This window comes from Harmonia axyridis, chromosome 1 (genome assembly GCF_914767665.1).
Source record: "Harmonia axyridis chromosome 1, icHarAxyr1.1, whole genome shotgun sequence".
NCBI classification, from domain to species: domain Eukaryota; kingdom Metazoa; phylum Arthropoda; class Insecta; order Coleoptera; family Coccinellidae; genus Harmonia; species Harmonia axyridis.
The window spans coordinates 71,460,108-71,481,609 of record NC_059501.1 but is presented as its reverse complement, the minus strand read 5'-3'; the positions used below and the strand labels follow the sequence as shown (position 1 = coordinate 71,481,609).

Genomic DNA, 21,502 nt, shown 5'->3' with positions numbered 1-21,502 from the left:
TGGCAATTCCATTCTACATCAGTTTGACAAGTGATGTAACAGTTTATTCGGGAAATATTCCCCCGAATTACACTCGTGCATCAAAATGACCGGATAATTTCGCATTCCAAAATTTCATGCAAAATTATCGGTAATTTTGATGCACTTGTGCAATTACTTACGATTACCTTAAGAGTATCACATACATAACACAAATATTTTCACAATTCTATACGTAATATGAACCTTTTATTCTCAATTCAAACAATCGAACTGAACAAAAAATGTAACCAACTGCATTATGTCAACAAACAATCGATCAGCAGAGAACTGTTGGTATTATCAATCTAAGTTCAATGGAATAATAAATGTAAATATATGTAAATATACTGGATTCCGAGATGACCCTCCAGCGTAGAATTGGCTACGCCGCATTTTAGACCATCCCTCTGGCCTGTTAGCTTTAGAAGACCAGAAGTTCTGTGGATCAGATACTAGTTGTCAAATTTCGAAAATTCTAAATTGTAGGTTGAAGGCTTAGATTAGAGGTCACAACTCAGAAGATTAAAGTTCAAGAGATAATTCAAATGAGTATAGATAAATAAATGAGAAACTTATTTTTTTGCATTTTCAGATTTATATAAATTCTCAATCTTTCTTTGCCTGGATTTCATCCTGACAACACGTTTATTTACATAGGTCTTTTTGAAATTGAAGATGCAATTCGCTGGCAAAGTAGTTTTAATAACCGGAGCCAGCTCAGGAATTGGAGCTGCAGCAGCTAAACTTTTTAGTGAACATGGTGCAAAACTCGCTTTAGCTGGTAGAAATATTGATAATTTAAATAATGTTTCAAAACAGTGCAGTGTTGCATGTCCAGAAAGCACATCAAATCCTTTTATTGTAACGGGTGAGCTCACTAATGAAAATGACGTGAAAGCAATCTTGGACAAAACCATTGAACATTTTGGAAAACTTGATGTTTTGGTTAATAATGCAGGTCTGTATTCGGTAATTTGAGGAGTTTAAGAACATTAACTTCAGCTAGCCAAGCTGAATTCATTCAGTGCGTTTCGTTTTTAGGCATCCTTTCTTCTGGAAGCATAGAAAACACTTCTTTAGAACAATACGACCAAATAATGAACACCAATATGCGATCAGTTTATCAACTAACAACATTGGCGGTTCCTCACTTGATTAAGACGGAAGGTACAATTGTAAACGTATCTAGTGTGAATGGTATTAGAGCATTTCCTGGCGTTTTGGCATATTGTGTCTCTAAAGCAGCTCTGGATCAATTCACACGATGTGTAGCCTTAGAGTTGGCTCCGAAAAAAGTTAGGTGTAATAGTGTAAACCCAGGTGTCACCATTACCAATTTGCATAAACGATCTGGTATGAATCAAGAGCAATATGAAGCATTTTTGAAAAGGAGCCAAGAGACTCATGCTATGGGTCGTCCAGGTACTCCAGAGGAGGTAGCTAAAACCATATTATTTTTGGCTGGAAATGATTCTAGTTTCATAACTGGGGCTACTTTACCTTGTGATGGTGGTAGACATGCAATGTGTCCAAGATAATCTCAATTTTATGTTTGATTTAAAACTTCTATAAAACTTTTCTATTTTTAAGATATATAAAAGTGATATACTATATTGTTGCTTTGTTATGCTTGATTAAATATTTTGAGTAATTACAAACAAAATTTTTGAACTGTAGATCCTTTACAAAGTAACCCTTTTGCCTGAAATAGTTAAGATATAAAAGTGGATTAAGAGGATAATGAAATAAGAAATGAAGTATTTCATGGAATAAAATATATTATAAATACATTCTGTAAAATTATTAAACACTACCAGCTTATGGAAATTTACAAACGATTCGTGTCTACATGGTTGGTCCTAAAATAACTTCTTCTATAAGAGGTATTCACTACTAGGGATATTTCCAAAATGCTGGATCCAAAAGACGATTTAAATTCATAATTGCTCATCAGAACAACTATATCAACATCGAGTTCACAAAATGACGATGGTGAAGCTGTTTTTTAACATGTTTTTTTTTTGGTAAAATTTTGTTTGGTGCAATTCTTTGATAGGTACTGTAGAAATTTGCAAAACTTGAGAATGCTAAAAATTAGCATTTGAGAGCTATGCCAGGCAAGAAGTCTTAACTTTGGAGATGCCGGACTTTCTTTTACTCTGTAATTGAATATATCATTCTCACATTCATTTTGTTATCAATATTTTCTTTGGAAATGAAAACAATAGAACATGAAAGCAGAAAATATATCAAATCTAGTGATATTTAATATTCAATAACGGGATGTTTTGTTGAATATAAATTTGGTAGACCTATGTTTTTCTATCAAATTTCAATGAATAAGTTAAAACTAGTATTCTTTTAAATAATTTTCGAGGAGCAGTGATATTGGATGAAGACTGCCCTGAAAACTAAGTTCAACTTCTTGTTTTTGTAACAGGTTTTTTTATGTTCAACAGTACATTTTTTCTCATTTACTCAAGTTACAAAATGAGCTTCAATAATTCACAGCCACGTTTGTTTTTTTTTTACATATTTTTCAAATTTAAATTTTCACTATAAGACATTCAATACCCTCAAACTAATAAAAATTATCTCAAAGTTGTTCTTCATATAAAACGCACAGCCTTTAAGGAAGGTTCATAAGAAACGGATCTACTCATCCAATTATTTGCATACCATTCTTCAGACGATTGAATAAATTCTCAAAATTGTCGGAGAATTCTTGAAAAATCTTCTCGGCGATAAAATTTCGACCAAACTACAGTGTACCATTTATATTCTGAAATTTAAACCGCAAAGCTAAAAAAACTACTTCTTACACATTTGAACGAACGAAACTTCTCAGAATGATTATGGACTTTTTGGCGAAAAATATTATATTGTTTGAACGAACCTCTGTTACAAAAACATTTCAAACAACACAATAGGATATTATTTGTGATAACTAACAACTTTAATTCAGAGCAGCAAAAATGCGACCAGAATAAAAAGAAACATACATTCGATATGTAAGATATCTGTTTTTCAGCTTTTGAAAAATGATACGTCATGACCTCTATGAACTTGAACGATCCAAGAGATTGGTTCATATTGTGTATAGGTTTTGTAGCTGTTTCTGTTACCTGAGCGCACATAATGATTCGCCCTGAATTAAATGTAAATTTCCTGCCTTCATGTTTCTTTCTCCAAAGAATGATGACCGTTAAATCCACCTCTAAAGGTCTGGACACACTCGACCATTTTCATTGCGGCATCTCGAGAAAGTACAGAGCAAATGATCATCATACTTATTATTCGAATGAAAGCCACTATTAAAAATGTGCGTGGTAGTCAGAATTAGTTATTTTACGATGCCTCCCCCCCACCCTGATGGTCGTTTGCCATATCATTCGGGTGTAAGATGGCCCTTACGGTTTCGAAGTGTTTCTTGAATCCCAGCTTTGTGTAGAGACCCTTAGAAGCATCGTTTTCAGGACGGATAACCACAAAAGGCATATAACCTGGAAAAAATCAATTACTTTAGATATCACGGAAAACGCTGATATACTTCAGGGATCAGTGTTGGGGCTACAAAAACTTTTCTGACAGTTTTGTGATTAATTGACTCAGTTTAGTTCGAGCGCAAGTCAAAGATAGACACTACCAAACAGAAAATACGCTATTTTTTACAGTTTTTCTTCGATGAAGGGGTAAATGCAAGCTAGGCGGCTGAAAATTGAATAGCGTTTTTGGTCCTGATACTGTAATAGCCAATCACGAGCAATTTTGGTTTCGTCGATTCCGAAAAACATGATGGACCGAATTTCCATCAGCGAATCGCTGCTGAATCGCAACAAAATCGACCCATTTTTGAAGCGGTTGGTGACGTATGATGAAAAGTGGATCACTTACGACAACGTCAAGCGGAAACGGTGGCCAAGCTAGTATTGACTGCCAGGAAAGTTTTGATGTTTGTTTGGTGATATTTGCAAGAAATTATCTATTACGATCAAAACTATCAACTCGGAAATGTACTGTCAACTACTGTACTGCTGTTATTTAATAGGCATTTGTAAACGTTGACGATGAATAAATGAAGGTCCACCTATACTGTTGGATTCGAATGATCATATCCACGAGTAGAACCTGGCACCCTGTTAGGGACAAACAAGGGATAGGATTCATAACCGTTTTACCAATGATATGAGTTGCCCTATGTGCAAAGCATGCCATTTGTTCTGTTTATATTGCTCCGTCCTATGCCATTTATTATGCTTATATTGCTCCGACCTATATTCGAACGGACTATAAATCTAACCTATCTACACCTTACCGCGGTTTTTGACTATGTTGGTCAGGTACTTGGCAAGGATGAGGCCATAGCCTTTCCTCCTGTAATCGGGCTTTGTCTGCATCGAAAACATCGCGCCATAGTACGACTGTACCATCCAAGCGGCAAGTTCTCCCGTCTTGGAGAAGACACCGTAACAGGGCAGTGTTGCCATGAGCTTTTCGAACACCTCGATGCATTCCATGTGATTTGCGGGGTAAAGTTCGTAAATGGTGGGTGCATGCTCGGGTGACAGCTGCAGCATCTCCGCATCGTCTGCGAATTCTCTGAAATTAAACATAGGCATTATGAACTTATGAAGTGTGTTTCAATAAGGTCGCAATATTTAAGCTTTGCGCCATTTTGATTGACATTTATCATCTTTATTGTCTTTACAGGCATTTTCAGTATGAATGTAAGATATAATGGTGATTTCGAGCATAAGAGTTAGCAAATAGGTATGTGGTGGCAATTTAATCCGAGAGATGGCGTCGAAGACTGCGCGATTCTCGGAAGAACTGTACTGTTTCAGTCATAAACCTCACCACTATCCACTATATAGATGGAGTGTGTAATATCAGGGGTCAGTGGTTCCTGGAAGAAACACACCAATTTTCTGAGAGAAGGATTATCACAAAGATGACTAAGAACGCCTGCTTTGTCAAAGGTATATCACATCACATGAACATTAAAAAAACTGAAAATGTGACATGAAGACGTATATTCGAATGTATACTCAAGAAATTCCTCAATATTATAAAAAGATCGCTGGAGCAGCGCACAAGCCTGATCGTCTTCTTGAAATCTGTTCTTCTCAAAATGGAAACGCATTACCTATACAGTTTGGCTCCAAGAATCATCGGCGGGTTGTTTTCTATTTGATATCTGGACGTCCCGTAATCATTTCTTCTTTTGTCAAATCATTGGATTTAATGGAGGTTCAAATTCTAATAAAAATATTGAATTGAATATAAAATATAACAACATGGGAGTGAGTACATTTATTTTTTGAAGAGTTCTAACAGCTTGACGTCTGAGGCATTCCTGCTTATGATCTCAAGAAACGCTTTCATTTCAAGAATAACTTCTCTGCTTGATTGAAAGCTCCCCAGAATGCTATAGTATAAACAGGCAGAAATACTGCACTGAAAAAATCCACGATTCATGAGTAAACTAAACCGTCAAAACGAGGTATGTCAAATAATATAACAATCTGAAGATGTTGAAAGGCTACCACTAGCATTGTCTAGTCTAGAGAAATCGATATTTCAATACGAACTTAACAGTGCCGAAGAGTCCTATATGGTGTTACTTCCAAGAAGATTTCGTTATCAATGAAATATTGAAAAGGGATTTCTATAATCCTCTGTGGGAAACAGAAAGTGTCTCTTTTGTGGTTGATTCAAGAATTCTTATACATTCGAAGGCTTCCACATTTATTCTCGGAGAGTATAACTTTTGATATTCGAGACAATTCCTGTCTTCAAGAACAAAATGTTATGTCTATTTGCCGAAACATGTTTGGCTAGTACGAACATAACTTTTTTGTTTAATAATAATGAGAATTTTTTTTATATACAGAGTGTTCTGCCATTTCCGAGATATTTCGATTTTCAATAAATTGGCGAGCCTCTGGAAAAACCATATAACTTCGAAATTAATAAATTCATTTGAACGATACTTTGAAAGTGAATACTAGAAGAATGGAAAATAGATTCTTGGTATATTTATTGCATGCAATCACAGAAAATTCAATGAAAAATAAGGTTTTCCATAAGAAAAACATGTTCAGTCATTTATACTTCTTTATTTACAAACGATTTGAGAATTTAGCTCTAATTGAGCCTAACGATACTGAGTCAAAAATACATATTTCAAAGAGTCGCGTCAATGGTAGAACACCCTGTTTATTTTTTGTTTGATATACTTCTGGATACATTTTCTTTATAATGTATATTAGTTATCTTATAAACACTAGTTTTTTTTTATTTTCATAATATAATAATAATATATTAATTCCATAAATTATTAACAATATCAAACATATTACAAAATCATGTTCAATCATCGGAATAAACAAAATACCTACCACAGAAGCTCTAGTTAGACTATTACTTGTATTTGGTGTGTGAATGCCTAATCACAAGTATGAAAACATATCAAATGTAAAATGCAAACGCAAAAGAACAAATAGAAATCTCTTTTCCTTTTTTCTACTTTTCAAATTTTCAAAATATCCACATTCATATTGCCCCCCTCTCCTGATCTTTTCCGTTATACAATTCATTGATTTATGATTGGGTTCAATATCTTTTTTTTGTAAATACCAGAATTTTCAAAATTTGTTCACAATTTGATCCTGAAAGACTCGAGCATTAATTTTTCATCTAATTTATCTCCTTATTCTATATTCATTAAAAATTTTTAATTTGAATAATTTTATTGTATAATCACGTCAAATTATCAAACACTCTGTATACAAAGAAAAGTGTAAGGAAAACTTCTAGACAAATCATGGAGAGAACAATGGAAGAATCAATAGATAAGTAAACGTACATTTCTGTGCTCCCTTCCTCCCAGTCCTCGTCAGTCTGGACATAAATGTCTCCAGTCATCTTTTCCATTGTTCCTATTTCTGAGTAGAACTCCTCGATCCTTTCCATGATGCTTGCATGCGTGAAGTTCATGTATATTGGCCGGGTCCAGTCAATCAACACGTCTTCCTCCTTCAGTTGATCTAAGTTGTCCAGCTGATCGCAAGGACAGAACACGCTGAAGCTTTCGTAGACTTTGTTGTTCGGCTGCGAATTAAAAAAATAATTGAAATTTTATTCCAACAGTTGCATTATGAGCACTGCGAAGTATTACTTCAACCCAATATTAGTGTAGGGAATCTATCGATTCCCTCGAAAATATTCGAGTTGAGTTGAATTTCGAACCAAAACGCTAAAAACAGAAGAACTCGGTGTGAAGGCTTTGCTAACGGTCGAATGGAAAACGGCCTGAATGCCCATGAAACTCGGCATTTCAGGGCGAATAATTCAATTTAGTTCAGACCAGTCTACGAGAAACTACATCTACAACATATGTACAACACTTGCACCGACAACGAAAAGAGTAAAGATTTTCACATCAACGACCCCAAGTGGCCAGCGACCGTTAAAATCGATAAGATCGAAATATCATCTTCTTCACACATTTTTAGTGGGTTGGAAATAAATTGAATAAGTGTTTTTATCCCGTTCTTTTATTTCCCTTATTTGTCCTTGGCCGTGAACTACTTTAGTCACAGTATAAGGACCACAACCCACATTAGTTTTGTACTAGAGGTATGGAAATAGCAATTTAATAAATATGAATTCTTATCCACCTCAATAAAAGAGTTGAATCTTATTCATATGAATCGAGTATTTGAGAACTTCAAAACTATAAAACTGAGATGCGAGTTCTCTGAATTATTTATTGTTGCCACATTTTTTATGTTTTGTTTAGAACATGAATGTTCGAAGGCTATATAACTAGAGGTACAGTTAAGGTTTATTGTTATTATCAACATTATTTTTCATTGGTGTAATTATCCTCTAAACTAAATTCATGCGGAGTTTGAGTTATATTGCTGCAAATAACGTATATGTGTCCATTTATAGATGAGCCAATAAAGTAGTTGATGAAACATCATCAACATAATGCTATATTTCCTCGAATAGAGAAAAGTGGTGATCAGCCTAAAACTACACTTGAAAACACTCCTGTACTTTTATTTCTAACAATGGGATCTTCGGAACTAAATGAATTCCGTTTCTACTGTTTTTTCTTTGCTTGTTTCTTTCGTGTTTCCAAAAGTGAATTTTTATCGTAATATATGCTTAGACCTTTTCATTATATGTGAAACTATCATTTAAATGTCCGTCGCATGATCTCTGAAAGGAGTCGACCCTGGTGAGGCAATTTTCGATTACTCACCGGCAATATTTTACCAATAACTTGGCAGATGTTGGTTTTCCGAGACCTATATGTGTTTCTTTCTTACATAATAATCGGGTGAAAATTTTGTTTCATCGCTGAAGCAACTTCGATGCGAAAAATCGTCATCCAAACGTTTTTGTTCAAGCACCTAATCGGCATATGTTCTACGCATTCTATGGTCAGCTGGGCTTAGTTCTCGTGTCAACTGAACCTTGAAAATATGTAGAGACAAATCCATATACAAAATACGTCAAAGCGTGCCGTAAGATGGACCCAAATGTTGTGCGCGCCGAGGGATGAATAAGTTTGGATCTGCTCCAACACTTTCACTTGCAGCAGCAATATTATCGCTCAAGGTTATTCGATTGCGTATGGACCTTAATACATCAGAAACAGATCCAGTCCCGATTTTTCCCATTTGTCTTACCTTGAAGCCTTGAAGGCGATCCATGTCAAGGACCGTCACAACATCAGAAATCGTAGAAAAAATACAGGTTATCGTATTGGAAAATCTTCGAGTAAATGAAAGACATTTGTTGTTTTTTATTTGATATCTGGACATCTCATAATAATTTCTTCCTTTTGTCGAATAATTGGATTTGATGAATGTACAAATTGTCATAAAAATATTGAATTAAATATAAGATGGTACATTATATTTTTTGAACAGAAATCTCTACAGCTTGACGTCTTAGGCCTTAGTGCTAAGGATCTTAAGAAACGCTTTCGTTTCAAGAATAACTTCTCTGCTTGATAGGAAACACCCCAGAGTACTATAGTATAAACAGGCAAAACTACACCACTGAAAAAATCCACGATTCATGAGTAAACTATGCCCTCAAAACGATGTTTGTCAAATAATTCATCTTAAGATATAATAAATGAAACGGCTAATATTTGGAAATACTTGATGAAAATAAATAGGTGAAATTTCCAATAGAGTGATTATATCATACGATATTAACTATTTATCTGGTCAATGTATCAGCAATAGGAAAATGCCATCCACACAATATTGAAGGGCTACTTCTAGCATTGTCTAGTCGCAGAGAAATCGATATTTCAATACGAACTTGACAGTGCCGAAGAGTCCTATATGGTGTTACTTCCAAGAGGATTTCGTTATCAATGAAATATTGCGAAGGGATTTCTATAATCCTCTGTGGGAAACATTAAGTGTCTCTTTTGTCGTTGATTCGAAAAAACTTATGCATTCGAAAGCTTCCATATTTATTCTCGGAGAGTAACTTTTGATATTCGAGAGAATTCCTGTCTTCAAGAACAAATAGTTATGTCTATTTGCCAAAGCATGTTCGGCTAGTTCGGACATAACTTTTTTGTTTAATAATAATGAGAATCAATATCTGAAGATATTGAAAGGCTACCACTAGCATTGTCTAGTCTAGAGAAATCGATATTTCAATACGAACTTGACAGTGCCGAAGAGTCCTATATGGTGTTACTTCCAAGAAGATTTCGTTATCAATGAAATATTGAAAAAGGATTTCTATAATCCTCTGTGGGAAACGGAAAGTGTCTCTTTTGTGGTTGATTCAAGAATTCTTATACATTCGAAGGCTTCCACATTTATTCTCGGAGAGTATAACTTTTGATATTCGAGACAATTCCTGTCTTCAAGAACAGAATGTTATGTCTATTTACCGAAGCATGTTTGGCCAGTACGAATATAACTTTCTTGTTTAATAATAATGAGAATCAATATCTGAAGATATTGAAAGGCTACCACTAGCATTGTCTAGTCTAGAGAAATCGATATTTCAATACGAACTTGACAGTGCCGAAGAGTCCTATATGGTGTTACTTCCAAGAAGATTTCGTTATCAATGAAATATTGAAAAGGGATTTCTATAATCCTCTGTGGGAAACGGAAAGTGTCTCTTTTGTGGTTGATTCAAGAATTCTTATACATTCGAAGGCTTCCACATTTATTCTCGGAGAGTATAACTTTTGATATTCGAGACAATTCCTGTCTTCAAGAACAGAATGTTATGTCTATTTGCCGAAGCATGTTTGGCTAGTACGAACATAACTTTTTTGTTTAATAATAATGAGAATCAATATCTGAAGATATTGAAAGGCTACCACTAGCATTGTCTAGTCTAGAGAAATCGATATTTCAATACGAACTTGACAGTGCCGAAGAGTCCTATATGGTGTTACTTCCAAGAAGATTTCGTTATCAATGAAATATTGAAAAGGGATTTCTATAATCCTCTGTGGGAAACGGAAAGTGTCTCTTTTGTGGTTGATTCAAGAATTCTTATACATTCGAAGGCTTCCACATTTATTCTCGGAGAGTATAACTTTTGATATTCGAGACAATTCCTGTCTTCAAGAACAGAATGTTATGTCTATTTGCCGAAGCATGTTTGGCTAGTACGAACATAACTTTTTTGTTTAATAATAATGAGAATCAATATCTGAAGATATTGAAAGGCTACCACTAGCATTGTCTAGTCTAGAGAAATCGATATTTCAATACGAACTTGACAGTGCCGAAGAGTCCTATATGGTGTTACTTCCAAGAAGATTTCGTTATCAATGAAATATTGAAAAGGGATTTCTATCATATTCCGTGGGGAACGATAAGTGATGCAAGAAATTTAGTGGAAGCCCTAGACTTCTCAGTGTAAGCAATATTTCAACTGAAGTATTAGGTTGCAGAAAGCTTTATACAAAATGGATACCGCATTCGCTAACAATTGAACAAAAAAACATTCGAATGCGACTATCTCAGCAACATTTTCGAAAGGATAAAGTGGATTTTGAGCGTTGATTCATCACTATGGATGATCCTGAATCAAAACAAAACGCTGAAAAGTAGCGTGAGCCTGGTTCTTCGGCTCAGAAATAAGTTCGTATGCAGAAATAGGCCAAGAAGGTGTAAGCATCAGTTTTTCGGCATGCGAAAGGAATTTTGTGTGTGGATAACTTGAAAACTGGTATTATGATAAATTCCTGATTTATTGAATTGTAACCTTTCAGACCAACTGAAAGAAAAAATTCGTATAAAAGATTCGATTTGGAGAAGACAAACATTTTTTTTTTATCAAAATCGTGTCAGAAGAGCATTTTGACAATGGCTAAAATCCAAGAATGCAAAGTTCGTATTGTTAGTGCATCCACCGTATTCACCAGATTTGACCCTTAGCGACTTCCACCTGTTTCCGAATATAAAAAAATCATACCTGGAAAGAGTTTTTCATCAAATGATGAGGTCATAACAACTGTAAGTATATATAAAATGGAATTTTTTTGGAACAAGAGTATTGATGGATAGTGATAGGGATTCACGGCTTGGCTTGATATTCAAGCTACTAGGCTCAAGCTCAAGTAGCTAAGCCTTGGCTTGAAATCAACTCCAGTTCAAGTCAAGTGGTAGCTCAAGCTCAAATAATTTGACTTAGACCTGAAACCAACTCAAATTCAAGTCAAGTAGTAGTTCTGTAGTAAATCGGGAATTTGGAAATTATTGAAATTATTAGAATTATTATTCAGAACGATGGACGTTAAATTCAGAAGAGCGGTCGAGACTTATGTAAACTGATCTTATCTTGGAAGCAGGATATATTCTTTATCGATTATTGCTTTTCATTACTTATCGTCTCACTGCGTTGGCGAAATCGATATATTTTTCACGGATAAGAAGAATATATTTAGATACGGGGAAATCTTGGCTTATCTAAGTTCAGTAAATGCTTTTTGGTCATATATGACACAGCAGAAAATCTGTCAGGCTGTAGGCAAATTCGAAGTATGGTTCTTGCTGAGACTGCATAAAAATCTAGTTTGGACTGAGGTTAAAGGCCTGTTGACAAAAAAATGAAAAAGGACAAAAAATCTTTCAACCAATGATCTAATTGGCATGGTATCTTGGGGAATTGTTGGGCGGTCTTAGATAAGTACGATGTTACGATTTTTGTGGAGGTCGAAAGAAGAAGTCAGTATCGCTTAGGGTCTCTTATTGAGAAGGGTTGAGAATTAGAACGTCGGAGGCGAAACCGGACTTAGATTAAAACAATTTCTTTTGAGGATCAGAGTAATTTTTTTTAAGGTTGAATCAAAAAATAAAGGAAATTTAGTAGATGATAGAGAGTTGAAGGAATTTCAAGTTTTTTTTGGAAGAAGGAATTGTTTTAACTCTAAGAACGGTTGAATTAGGTCAGAAATAGAAGAATAGGAATTTTCTGGGATAAAGTTTAGAATTTGTTTTGGAATAAATTAGGTTAGATCGGGAGTGAAGTGTTATATAAGGAATTACACGTTTCGAGTGAACAGTTTGAAAAAATTGAAACTAGGTTTAGGCAGGGCTTAAAATACTCACCTAGCATCGTGGGATAAGGGCAAGTTTTTTTTGGCTATTTACTTTTTATTTTATTTGTTGATGTTGGAATGTTTTTTTTCGATGAAAATAAGTTTATTTGAGTAGTCCCGATTCTCCCAAATTCAGAGTTGGAATTTTTTTTCTTTTGTTTGAATAACAGATTATTTGAGACATTTTTTGTTTTTTTTTCATCAAGTTTTGGCCGTTGAGTGTAATTTTAGTTATTTTTATTTTTCTTTATTATATTTAGTTTTAAAATTTAAATCGATTTATATTGACCCAGTAAACTAATCCTGTCCCTAGAGAAAGAAAGTCAACTAAAAAGACCTGTTCATTGAAGCGACGGGCCGAACTCACACATAACATCTTTGTGAATTTACATAATTATTAATTCTCCGAGACCTCAGGAAAGCCGCTCTTCCAGGGGTTAAAAGAACATTTCAACCGGAGATAAATGAACGTTGGTCAACTTTCTCTGACCAACCCGTTCATGACAGTTTTTCAATGTTAAGTCAAGCACTTAAAAAATAAATACTTGACTTGGCATTGAAAAACTACTACTTGACTTAATTCGAGTTGGTTTCAAGTCAAGCTCAAATTATTCGAGCCAAGAAGCTTGAAAATCAATCAAGGCAAGCAGTGAATCCTTAGTCAGGGACACTATACTGAATAATGAAGTGTTTTTCAAACCATAAAATTCTGTTATTCTTATCGAACCGCAAAACTCATCGAACAACCCAGTAATTCCTCTCGGGAAACCCTCCAGAAGATTACACGTCAACAAATTACCACTTTTTTGCCTTCCTTAGGGGCCGCCCACGTGTGTAAAAATACATCTCATTTTCGAATCTAATCAAATGAAGCAGGCAAGAGAGTGTATCGGCTGTAATTAAATGGAATCGGTTACTTTCCGTTATGTTGGCGATATTGTCGTTTGATCACGCGACTCGCTCCCGAGCAACGCTATTGCGTCTTTCTCGAAAAGCCGCCTAGTTATAATGGGGACCGATTTCCATACGAGCTGAATAACGCCCCGTTCGGGCCCGCCAAATCACGAAGGGGGTATACCTTAGGCGACTTGAGGGAGGGTGGCGTTCTGGGTTTTCGACAGGATCACGAAGGAATGATGCGGTAAAAGTGCAGGGTTGTACGCAGAGGGCGATTCCGTTGTCGCATACTGAAGGTCGGATAGAAGCAAAACGACGTCTTGTTTACGCTCGAATTGAAACGATTTTCACAAATCTCAATGTGGTAATTGTCATGATGAAATCGTTTTTCTACGATCGATATCCAAGGAGGGATTTTGCGCACGTATTTGACAAAGCAAACGTCATCTTTTCGAGGAAAGTAACTTTGTCGCTTATAAGTGAGATGTCTAAAATACTGGTGTGTTCACTGATTAGATCTTTTGTCCTTTCTTCCTTAAGGTGGCGCTCTACAAAGAATTGACCAATCAACGGCATCATTTTGAAATTTTCATCTAAGATGCATAGAAAACCTGGTGCGTGCACTAGTTCGATTTGATTTCAGACTTTTGAGATAATCCACTTGTTGCTTTGGTGTTCTACTTAACCAGAATTCTGTGAGGTGGCACTCTTCAGAAATGTCTGGCGCCGTTTGAAAATGAAATACTATAAGTAGGTATAAATCTGAAAAATCTCCCGTTTTGCCTGGAAGTTTTACAGGTATAAGTAGACACACCAGGTTTTCTATGCATCGTAGTACCAACCTTCAAACGATATGTGTCAAAATTTGACAGCTGTCCCACCATTAGTTTGTGATATATTTCGTTGTGAGTGTAGCTACTTTTGTTATTTGAAAAAAGATGCAGGAAAAAAGAATTTCGTGTGCTGATAAAATATTGCTTTTTGAGGGGAAAAATACAGTTGAACAAAAAATCTTGGCTTGATGAAGAGTTTCCGGGGTCTGCACTAGGAAAATCAACCATCATTGATTAGTATGCTATGTTTGAACGTGGTGAAATGAGCACCGAAGACGGCGAACGCAGTGACGCCCAAAAGAGGCTGTCACCGACGAAAAAATCAAAAAAGTTCACAAAATCATTTTGAATGACCGTAAAGTGATGTTGATCGAGGTAGCAGACATTGTGAAGATATCATCTGAACGTGTACATCATATCATTCGCGAATATTTGTACATGAGAAAGCTGTTAACAGCATTAACAACAACATGTTAATGATTCTAAGCAGTGTTTGAAGCTGTTTAAGTGTAATAAACCTGAATTTTTGCGTCGATATGTGACAATGGATGAAACATGGCTCCATAATTTCACTCCGGAGTCCAATCCACAGTCAGTTGGGTAGACTGCACACGATGAACCGAATCCAAAGCGAGGATAAATACAACAGTCAGCTGGCAAGGTTATGGCATTAGTATTCTGGGATGCGGAAGGTATAATATTCATTTATTACCTCCAAAAGGGCCAGAACATCAACAGCGATTATTATATAGTGTTATTGGATCGTTTAAAGGATGAAATCATTAAAAAACGGCGCAATTTGAAGAAAAGAAAGGTTCTGTTTCATCAAGACAATGTGCCGTGTCACAAATCAATAAAACCAATGGCAAAATTGCATGAATTGGGCTTCGAATGCTTCTGCATCCATTGTATTCGCTAGATCTGGCCACCAGCGACTTTTTTCTCTTCTCAGACCTCAAAAGAATGCTCACTCGAGAGAAATTTAGCGCCAATGAAGAAGTAATCGCCGAAACTGAGGCCTATTTTGAAGCGAAAGGCAAATCGTACTACAAAAATGGTATCGAAAAGTTCGCTATAATCGCCTCGAAGGCAACTATGTTGAATAATAAAATCGAATTTTGCCAAAAATATGTGTTTTACTATGGTAGATCGGGGACTTTTCAATTGGTCTGTTATGTATGTAGGTTAAATAAGAAGTCGATCAATTTTTGACAGAATAAATGAAAATTTTAAAATAATGCCGTTGATTGGTCAATTTTTTCTATACTCCCCCTTGAGGAAAAAGAGAAAAAGGACCCATTCCTAGCGGACGCCAGAATTATCTTAAACAAAATATAATCAGTGAACACACCAGTTATATAGACATAAAAAAGGTGCATCTTTTTTTATCGGATAAAAACTTCTCTTCCTCAATATCAAGTAAATATGTCAATTAGTCTGTCAGATTTTTGAATTTTAAACATATAGTGCTTTCAAATAATCGAATTTTATTGTATTAATAAAGATAATTATTATTGTTGTTCATCCATATATTCTGTCGTTAATTTATCTTGCCAAAAAACACTCAAGCTTTTCTCTTATCAGATAAATTTCTCTTTAACTCAAAGTTCAGCCAATCACTAAATTTGCTCGAAAAACTGACATTAGATAAAATCGCTGTATCTACCTTCGGTGTCGCGATTTTCTCATGTCAGTTTTTCTCGTAAAATAAGTGATTGGCAAAAGTGTTTTGTTGCAAAGAGAAATTTATTCGATGAAAAAAAGCTCTTGTGTTTTTACTGTTGATAATATTTGCTCAGACTCACTTTGGTGTCAGTCAGATGATGAATTGATTTCCTTTGAATTGAATTGACTTGGAATCTGTGGCTTTTCATTTTATGCCTACAAGGCTTAGGCATTTTAAAACAATATATTAGTAATAGTTGATTGCTACAAGATGTAATCTCCTCCAATAACATTTTTTTCTATAGGAAGCTGTAGGCCATCGTCATTCATCGATACACCAATCGCCCTACTTGAATAAAAGGACCTTTTTTCATCCCTTTCGATGTGTGCCCCCATCCGTGGAAAATTACATGTACTTCTCCAAGGCTGGCAACCAGCCAGCCATAGGTCATGGCTGCCCCATTGCAGCTTTCCAGATCCGGACTGGCGGAAAAATCGAGGACATCAAGATCCGCATCGTTTATTCGATTAGGGAATTGACGAGTTGCCGGTGTTCCTCAGGGTTCGGTTTTCACATCCTCGTATGATCGATTCATCTTTATATCTGTTTTATTTTATCGCCTCGTGAATGGCATCATCAGATATTGGAATTTTCGTCTAGCCGGAAAGAGTGTTACCTCGAACCAACCAGCAACAAGTGTCAATGAATTAATAACGAAACGCTTCGCGTTCGAATTGGGGTGATACACTGATAGGTCAACAAGGCAAAAAGGATTTATTTCACCTTAAAAATGTCGGTTCAATGTTTATATTCAAAGCAAATGTAAATTGCTCTAGTGGTTTTCTCTTCCATCTTATAAGAATGAATTAATATCTCAAATCGTATAAAAAACATTGCGAATCAAAAGTGCTCTGATATGAGCGCTGATTCTGAAGTGAAAATGACATCTAAAATTAACAAATTCTTCAAGTTTTGCATGAAGAAAACGTGCTCAATGGTAATATGTAAAAATTGTTGTGGTGCGCGCCTGTGATGATTCTAAGGCAAGAAAACTTGTGGACAAAATAAGGAAAATTAAATATTCAATGGGGGAATTCAGAAATTCAGCTTGGCAACGGACATCAGTGGAACTATGAATATTTTATTGAGCTGAAAAATATTTAATGTAATGATCTGAATATTGGCCTAGGGGGAGCTTGACGACAGGAAGAAAACACACGCTTGCAAAAAAAATTGATAGACGAAAGGGTATGTCATAACTACCAAGACAAAGTAATGTGGAAAATTTTTATTAATATCAGGAAAATTCAGAATTGAATCTCTTAGAGGTGAAAATATACTGAAATAAGACCTTAGCGATTGCGATGATTCACGATTCTTAGTTATAGAACAGGGAAATGCATCAAGCATTAAGATTGCTGTTTCTTCATTTGTTCAGTCCAAAACGAACACTACTGAACACTATTTTCGTCGATCTTCAATCTTTTCTTTAGCTTAATCTGAAGCTGTTTTTTTAACACGATGGCCGAAACTTCTAGTGAAAAAAAAAGAACGGTTGTGACATATTCAAAGAGTTTTCCAATAAGAAGGTTCATTTTGAATAGCCCGCTATCTAGGCAGCTGTTATCATTTAACATTTAACAAGTAAAAGCTATGCCATTAATAACGATCTTGGTATAAGACATTCCACAAACGAAATTACATCGTATTTGGATAAAGAGTTAGGTCTTAAAGCTTTTGAAATTCAGTTACCACAAAAACTCAAGCCGTTCAATCACCAGCAACGTCGTACCTTCGATGATTAGGTTCTTATAATGCATCAAAATGATCCTGATCATCATCAAAAAGCAAAGTTTCGAAGCCCATTTCCAGAACGGAGGCTACGTTAACAAGCAGAATTGTCGCATTAGGGCCTCTCCATCCTCAACGTTTGCTGGCATGATTGGACCTCAATTTTTTCGAAAAGAGACTTTCGCATTGATGTGGCCAAAGGGATTTCGCTGATTCAAAATTTTTTATGATCGGAAGACGACGTTTACATTCAACAAAACGGCTCTACGTGCCACACAAGCAACGAAACGATCGAAATTTTGCGAATAAAGTTTCCTAACCTATTTCTCGAAAACGTGATCCCTTGAGTTGGCCACTGAGACCTTGTAATTTAACACCTCTAGATTTTTTCTTTGGTGACACGTGATAGATAATGCTATGCCATTTTTCCACAATCACTTCAAGGATATGGTGCCGCAACTGTAACAGCCTGATATCCTCACAATAAAAAAAAATACATTGATTTATCTCAACTATACTCATTTTTCATTCTATATAGAAATGAAACCTCTTATTGGAAAACCCTATAGTGAAGTGTCAGGAATGTCAGTATCTGACATTGATTTATCTAACTCTAATGATTTTGTTGTTCATGATACAATAAATAAAGTTTTCATATAGTCGTACATATTACGATCGTTTTCATTTGTTTACTATGAGTTGGATTTCATTGGATGAAGAGAAAATATCTATAAATCAGACGAACGAATTTTTCCAATCGATATTTGAATTCTGTAGATTCCAAAACGTAAACACCGTAAATTTAAGAAGGGATTGAATTTTTCCTTCAACAATTTCAAAATTTCAAATTTTGGAAATAATAAAATGAAATAATCTAATAACTATGCCAAAGGGATGTTTGGATTTTATTTTAAGTTTTTATTATAAATGGATATAAAGCTAAAATAATTAATTGGTTTGACACACTATTTTTAAATCAAATTTTTTTGGAATATTCTCAATGGTTTCAGAAAAAAGGTTTAGACATATGAAATACTTAGAACGAACCGATTTTCCTGTGACGATTCCAAAACATGTTTTATTGGATATAATAAACCAAAATTAAATTTAGAAATTTTCAAAATATCCTCAGTTATAGTATATCCAAAGTCACTTGGAGGAAGCTGAATATTTCGCTTATACAAGGGTTGTCCAAGTTTCCAGAAATTCCTTTTAGGTTAGTGAATTTATTGTTAATTAATTTATTAATAATACTTTCAAATGAACTTCGGTATTCAGCGGATCGCGGTATCCACTTCGAAGGGACATCTGGCCAATCGTTTTTATGGACTAGTTCAAGTGACTTTGGATATACTATAGCAACTTTTATTTTAATGCCTCAATCAAAGAAGTTGGTTGTTACAAAATGGCGAATGCGCCGTATTTTTTGTCATTATTTTATGCCAGAACGGTTCACGTGAATGAAATAGACAATTATTCAAAGTTTCATAAGGTTCGAATGGAAGGTGAACTAACCCATACAGGGCAAACAGTCATATATATATTTGTTTATGTAAAAAACATTCCTCCCCCCACAAAATAACTCAAAAAAAAAACCTTGCGACAAATGCTGCACAATGTTCGGAATTAGACTACGTTGATTTTTGTGTTGGAAACTTTATTAATACGTTATTATCTTATCCTTTTCTGATTTCATGTTTGCATGTATAGTTTTTTAGTTATGAATATTTTAATAGAAGTGAGGGAAAAGCTTTGAAAGCAAAAAGAATGATTTATCATTCAATTATATTCATTCGACAACGTAAACCGATGTGAAAATGTTGAAAAATTCGAACGACAGCAATGGTTTTATTACTAGAGGTTTTGCTTGAGCGGATTATTCAAATTATTCTGCCGCTAAGCTACTTTAACTGTCCTCAACTGTAACTATATATATTCTTTTGAGATGGAGCAATACAAGAAATTAACAACTTCAAACAATAAAGCATGTGTATATAAAATCTGAGTATAAGCAGAGGAAATGTAAACGGATATTCTTCATTTCAACGTATTATACAAGAGTACAGATAAAAACCTCAGCAAAAACTCTGTCTCCCCGTGAAGGTGTAGTGATTTGTTTGTGTATTTGTTTATAGAAGAAGCTAACATATTTATATTGAAGGGCTTTTTCTTCATCCAAACTAAATCTTTTCCATCCTCCTCCATCCATTGCTTCTCCATCAAAAGTTGACGACTATATATTATAATTAAATCTTAAATCAAAAAAGAAGAAAAGAACCAGAAAGGAGTAATAAATGTAATAGTTCCCATTATATTGATTCAAAGTTAGCGATACACCCTAAAAAATAATCTGAAACTGAATGGATAGCTTGGAAACCACCATGAAATTTATAAATTGGACAAGTATTCACCAAGTGGTCGAGAGTTTCTTATACACCACACTCACATAGAGGGCCTTCAATAGAATGTCATTTGAAGAGCATACTATTACAACCACCTTGACCAGTCCTAAGTCCATTTAAAAGACCTCAAATCTTCCTAGGAAGCTTGAAACTTGGAACTTCCTGAAGGATAAACGATTAGACCTTTGTCGAAGACATTACAAGAACTCCATTCCGAACACTACATTTTCTTGTCACTTTCATTAGATTGAAGGAACTATTAATCCATAAAGGTTTGCCTGACTTTAATTTGACAGTTCTAGTATCTGGAGGGTAAGATACAATAGGAAATAAGTTTGGATACTATGTAATTTATCCGAAGATTTCTTGACTGCAACCTATCTTTGAACATGAGACGAAAGTATATAGTGATAGCAATGGTAACAAAAGTAAAGGTGTATATCTAATAGTTCCACAAATAATTCTCATAGAAACATTAATCTGTGCATCAATTTCATGAACATGAGTACTATTGAACCAAACAGAATAGTATTCAGCAGCAGAAAAACCCAAGATCAAACTGCCTTACGAAGAGTGCTGGCATCAGCACCCTATGGAGAACCATATAATTTTTTTAAGATTATTATTCCTCAACTTCAATTTCATAAGAGAATTTTCCAAGTGGAACTCTTTTCAAAGAAGAATCAAGTTTAACTCCAAGATATTTGGAAGTACTTTCAATTCTCCATATTTTTGTGGATTATTTGAATGAAAACAGGGAATACTTCTGTTTTATTTGGATTAGGGCATAAACGCTACTCGAGAAAATAAGTGTGCATAATTTTAAGATCTTAACTAATAATTCGACAGAACTACTGTTTTAGTTTGAATCTGCATAACAAATATTCCTCCAGTGAAAATATCGAAAGCTACCAATGTAACACCTTATGAAATGGCCATAAAAAGGTCCAAAGCTGACTTATAACATCAATTTACTACTATAATAACATTCTCCCTTCATCGACGTACATAATCAAAATGCCATCAAAGCAACCATAGTCGTTTCACCGTCCCCCAAAGGCTTCTTTCAGTTAACGCAAGACTCGTCGACCCTTCTCGACGCCGACCGTCGATTTTTCCAGCCTACTCGACGCTCGCGACGTAATAAAGTGCAGACACAAAAACGAGAATGTCTGGGAAACGCCAATGACGGATAATTGAGAAATTTTCAAGACAAAGCGGGTGCTCCCTTACATTATCCGAGAGTAGTAAATTAAATCCTCTGAATATTCTGGGAACA

The 21,502-nt window shown here is 35.1% G+C and overlaps 2 protein-coding genes across 2 annotated transcripts in view; one reads left to right on the top strand and one right to left on the bottom strand.

The window, feature by feature from the left end:
* Positions 1 to 485: 485 nt before the first annotated feature.
* LOC123671169 (3-oxoacyl-[acyl-carrier-protein] reductase FabG-like) lies at positions 486 to 1,811 on the top strand. Its single transcript, XM_045604874.1, has 2 exons — positions 486 to 979; positions 1,063 to 1,811. Exons 1-2 carry the CDS (start codon positions 697 to 699, stop codon positions 1,557 to 1,559), a joined length of 780 nt encoding a protein of 259 aa, XP_045460830.1. The 5' UTR covers positions 486 to 696; the 3' UTR covers positions 1,560 to 1,811.
* The window catches only part of LOC123671168, a 33,215-nt gene continuing 13,494 nt past the window's right edge, over positions 1,782 to 21,502 (bottom strand). Inside the window, exons 5-7 of the mRNA XM_045604873.1 lie at positions 6,890 to 7,134; positions 4,337 to 4,620; positions 1,782 to 3,524 (exon numbers count right to left, since the gene is read on the bottom strand). Coding sequence (XP_045460829.1) covers positions 3,370 to 3,524; positions 4,337 to 4,620; positions 6,890 to 7,134 — 684 coding nt within the window. The 3' untranslated portion in view covers positions 1,782 to 3,369. The remainder of the gene's footprint in view (positions 3,525 to 4,336; positions 4,621 to 6,889; positions 7,135 to 21,502) is intronic.

Excerpts from the sequence above, each read along its gene's own strand:
- LOC123671169 (XM_045604874.1), top strand. The coding sequence starts at position 697 with ATGCAATTCGCTGGCAAAGTAGTTTTAATAACCGGAGCCAGCTCAGGA. Across the intron at positions 980-1,062 it reads TGTTTTGGTTAATAATGCAG|GCATCCTTTCTTCTGGAAGC; the intron begins GTCTGTATTCGG and ends TTTCGTTTTTAG.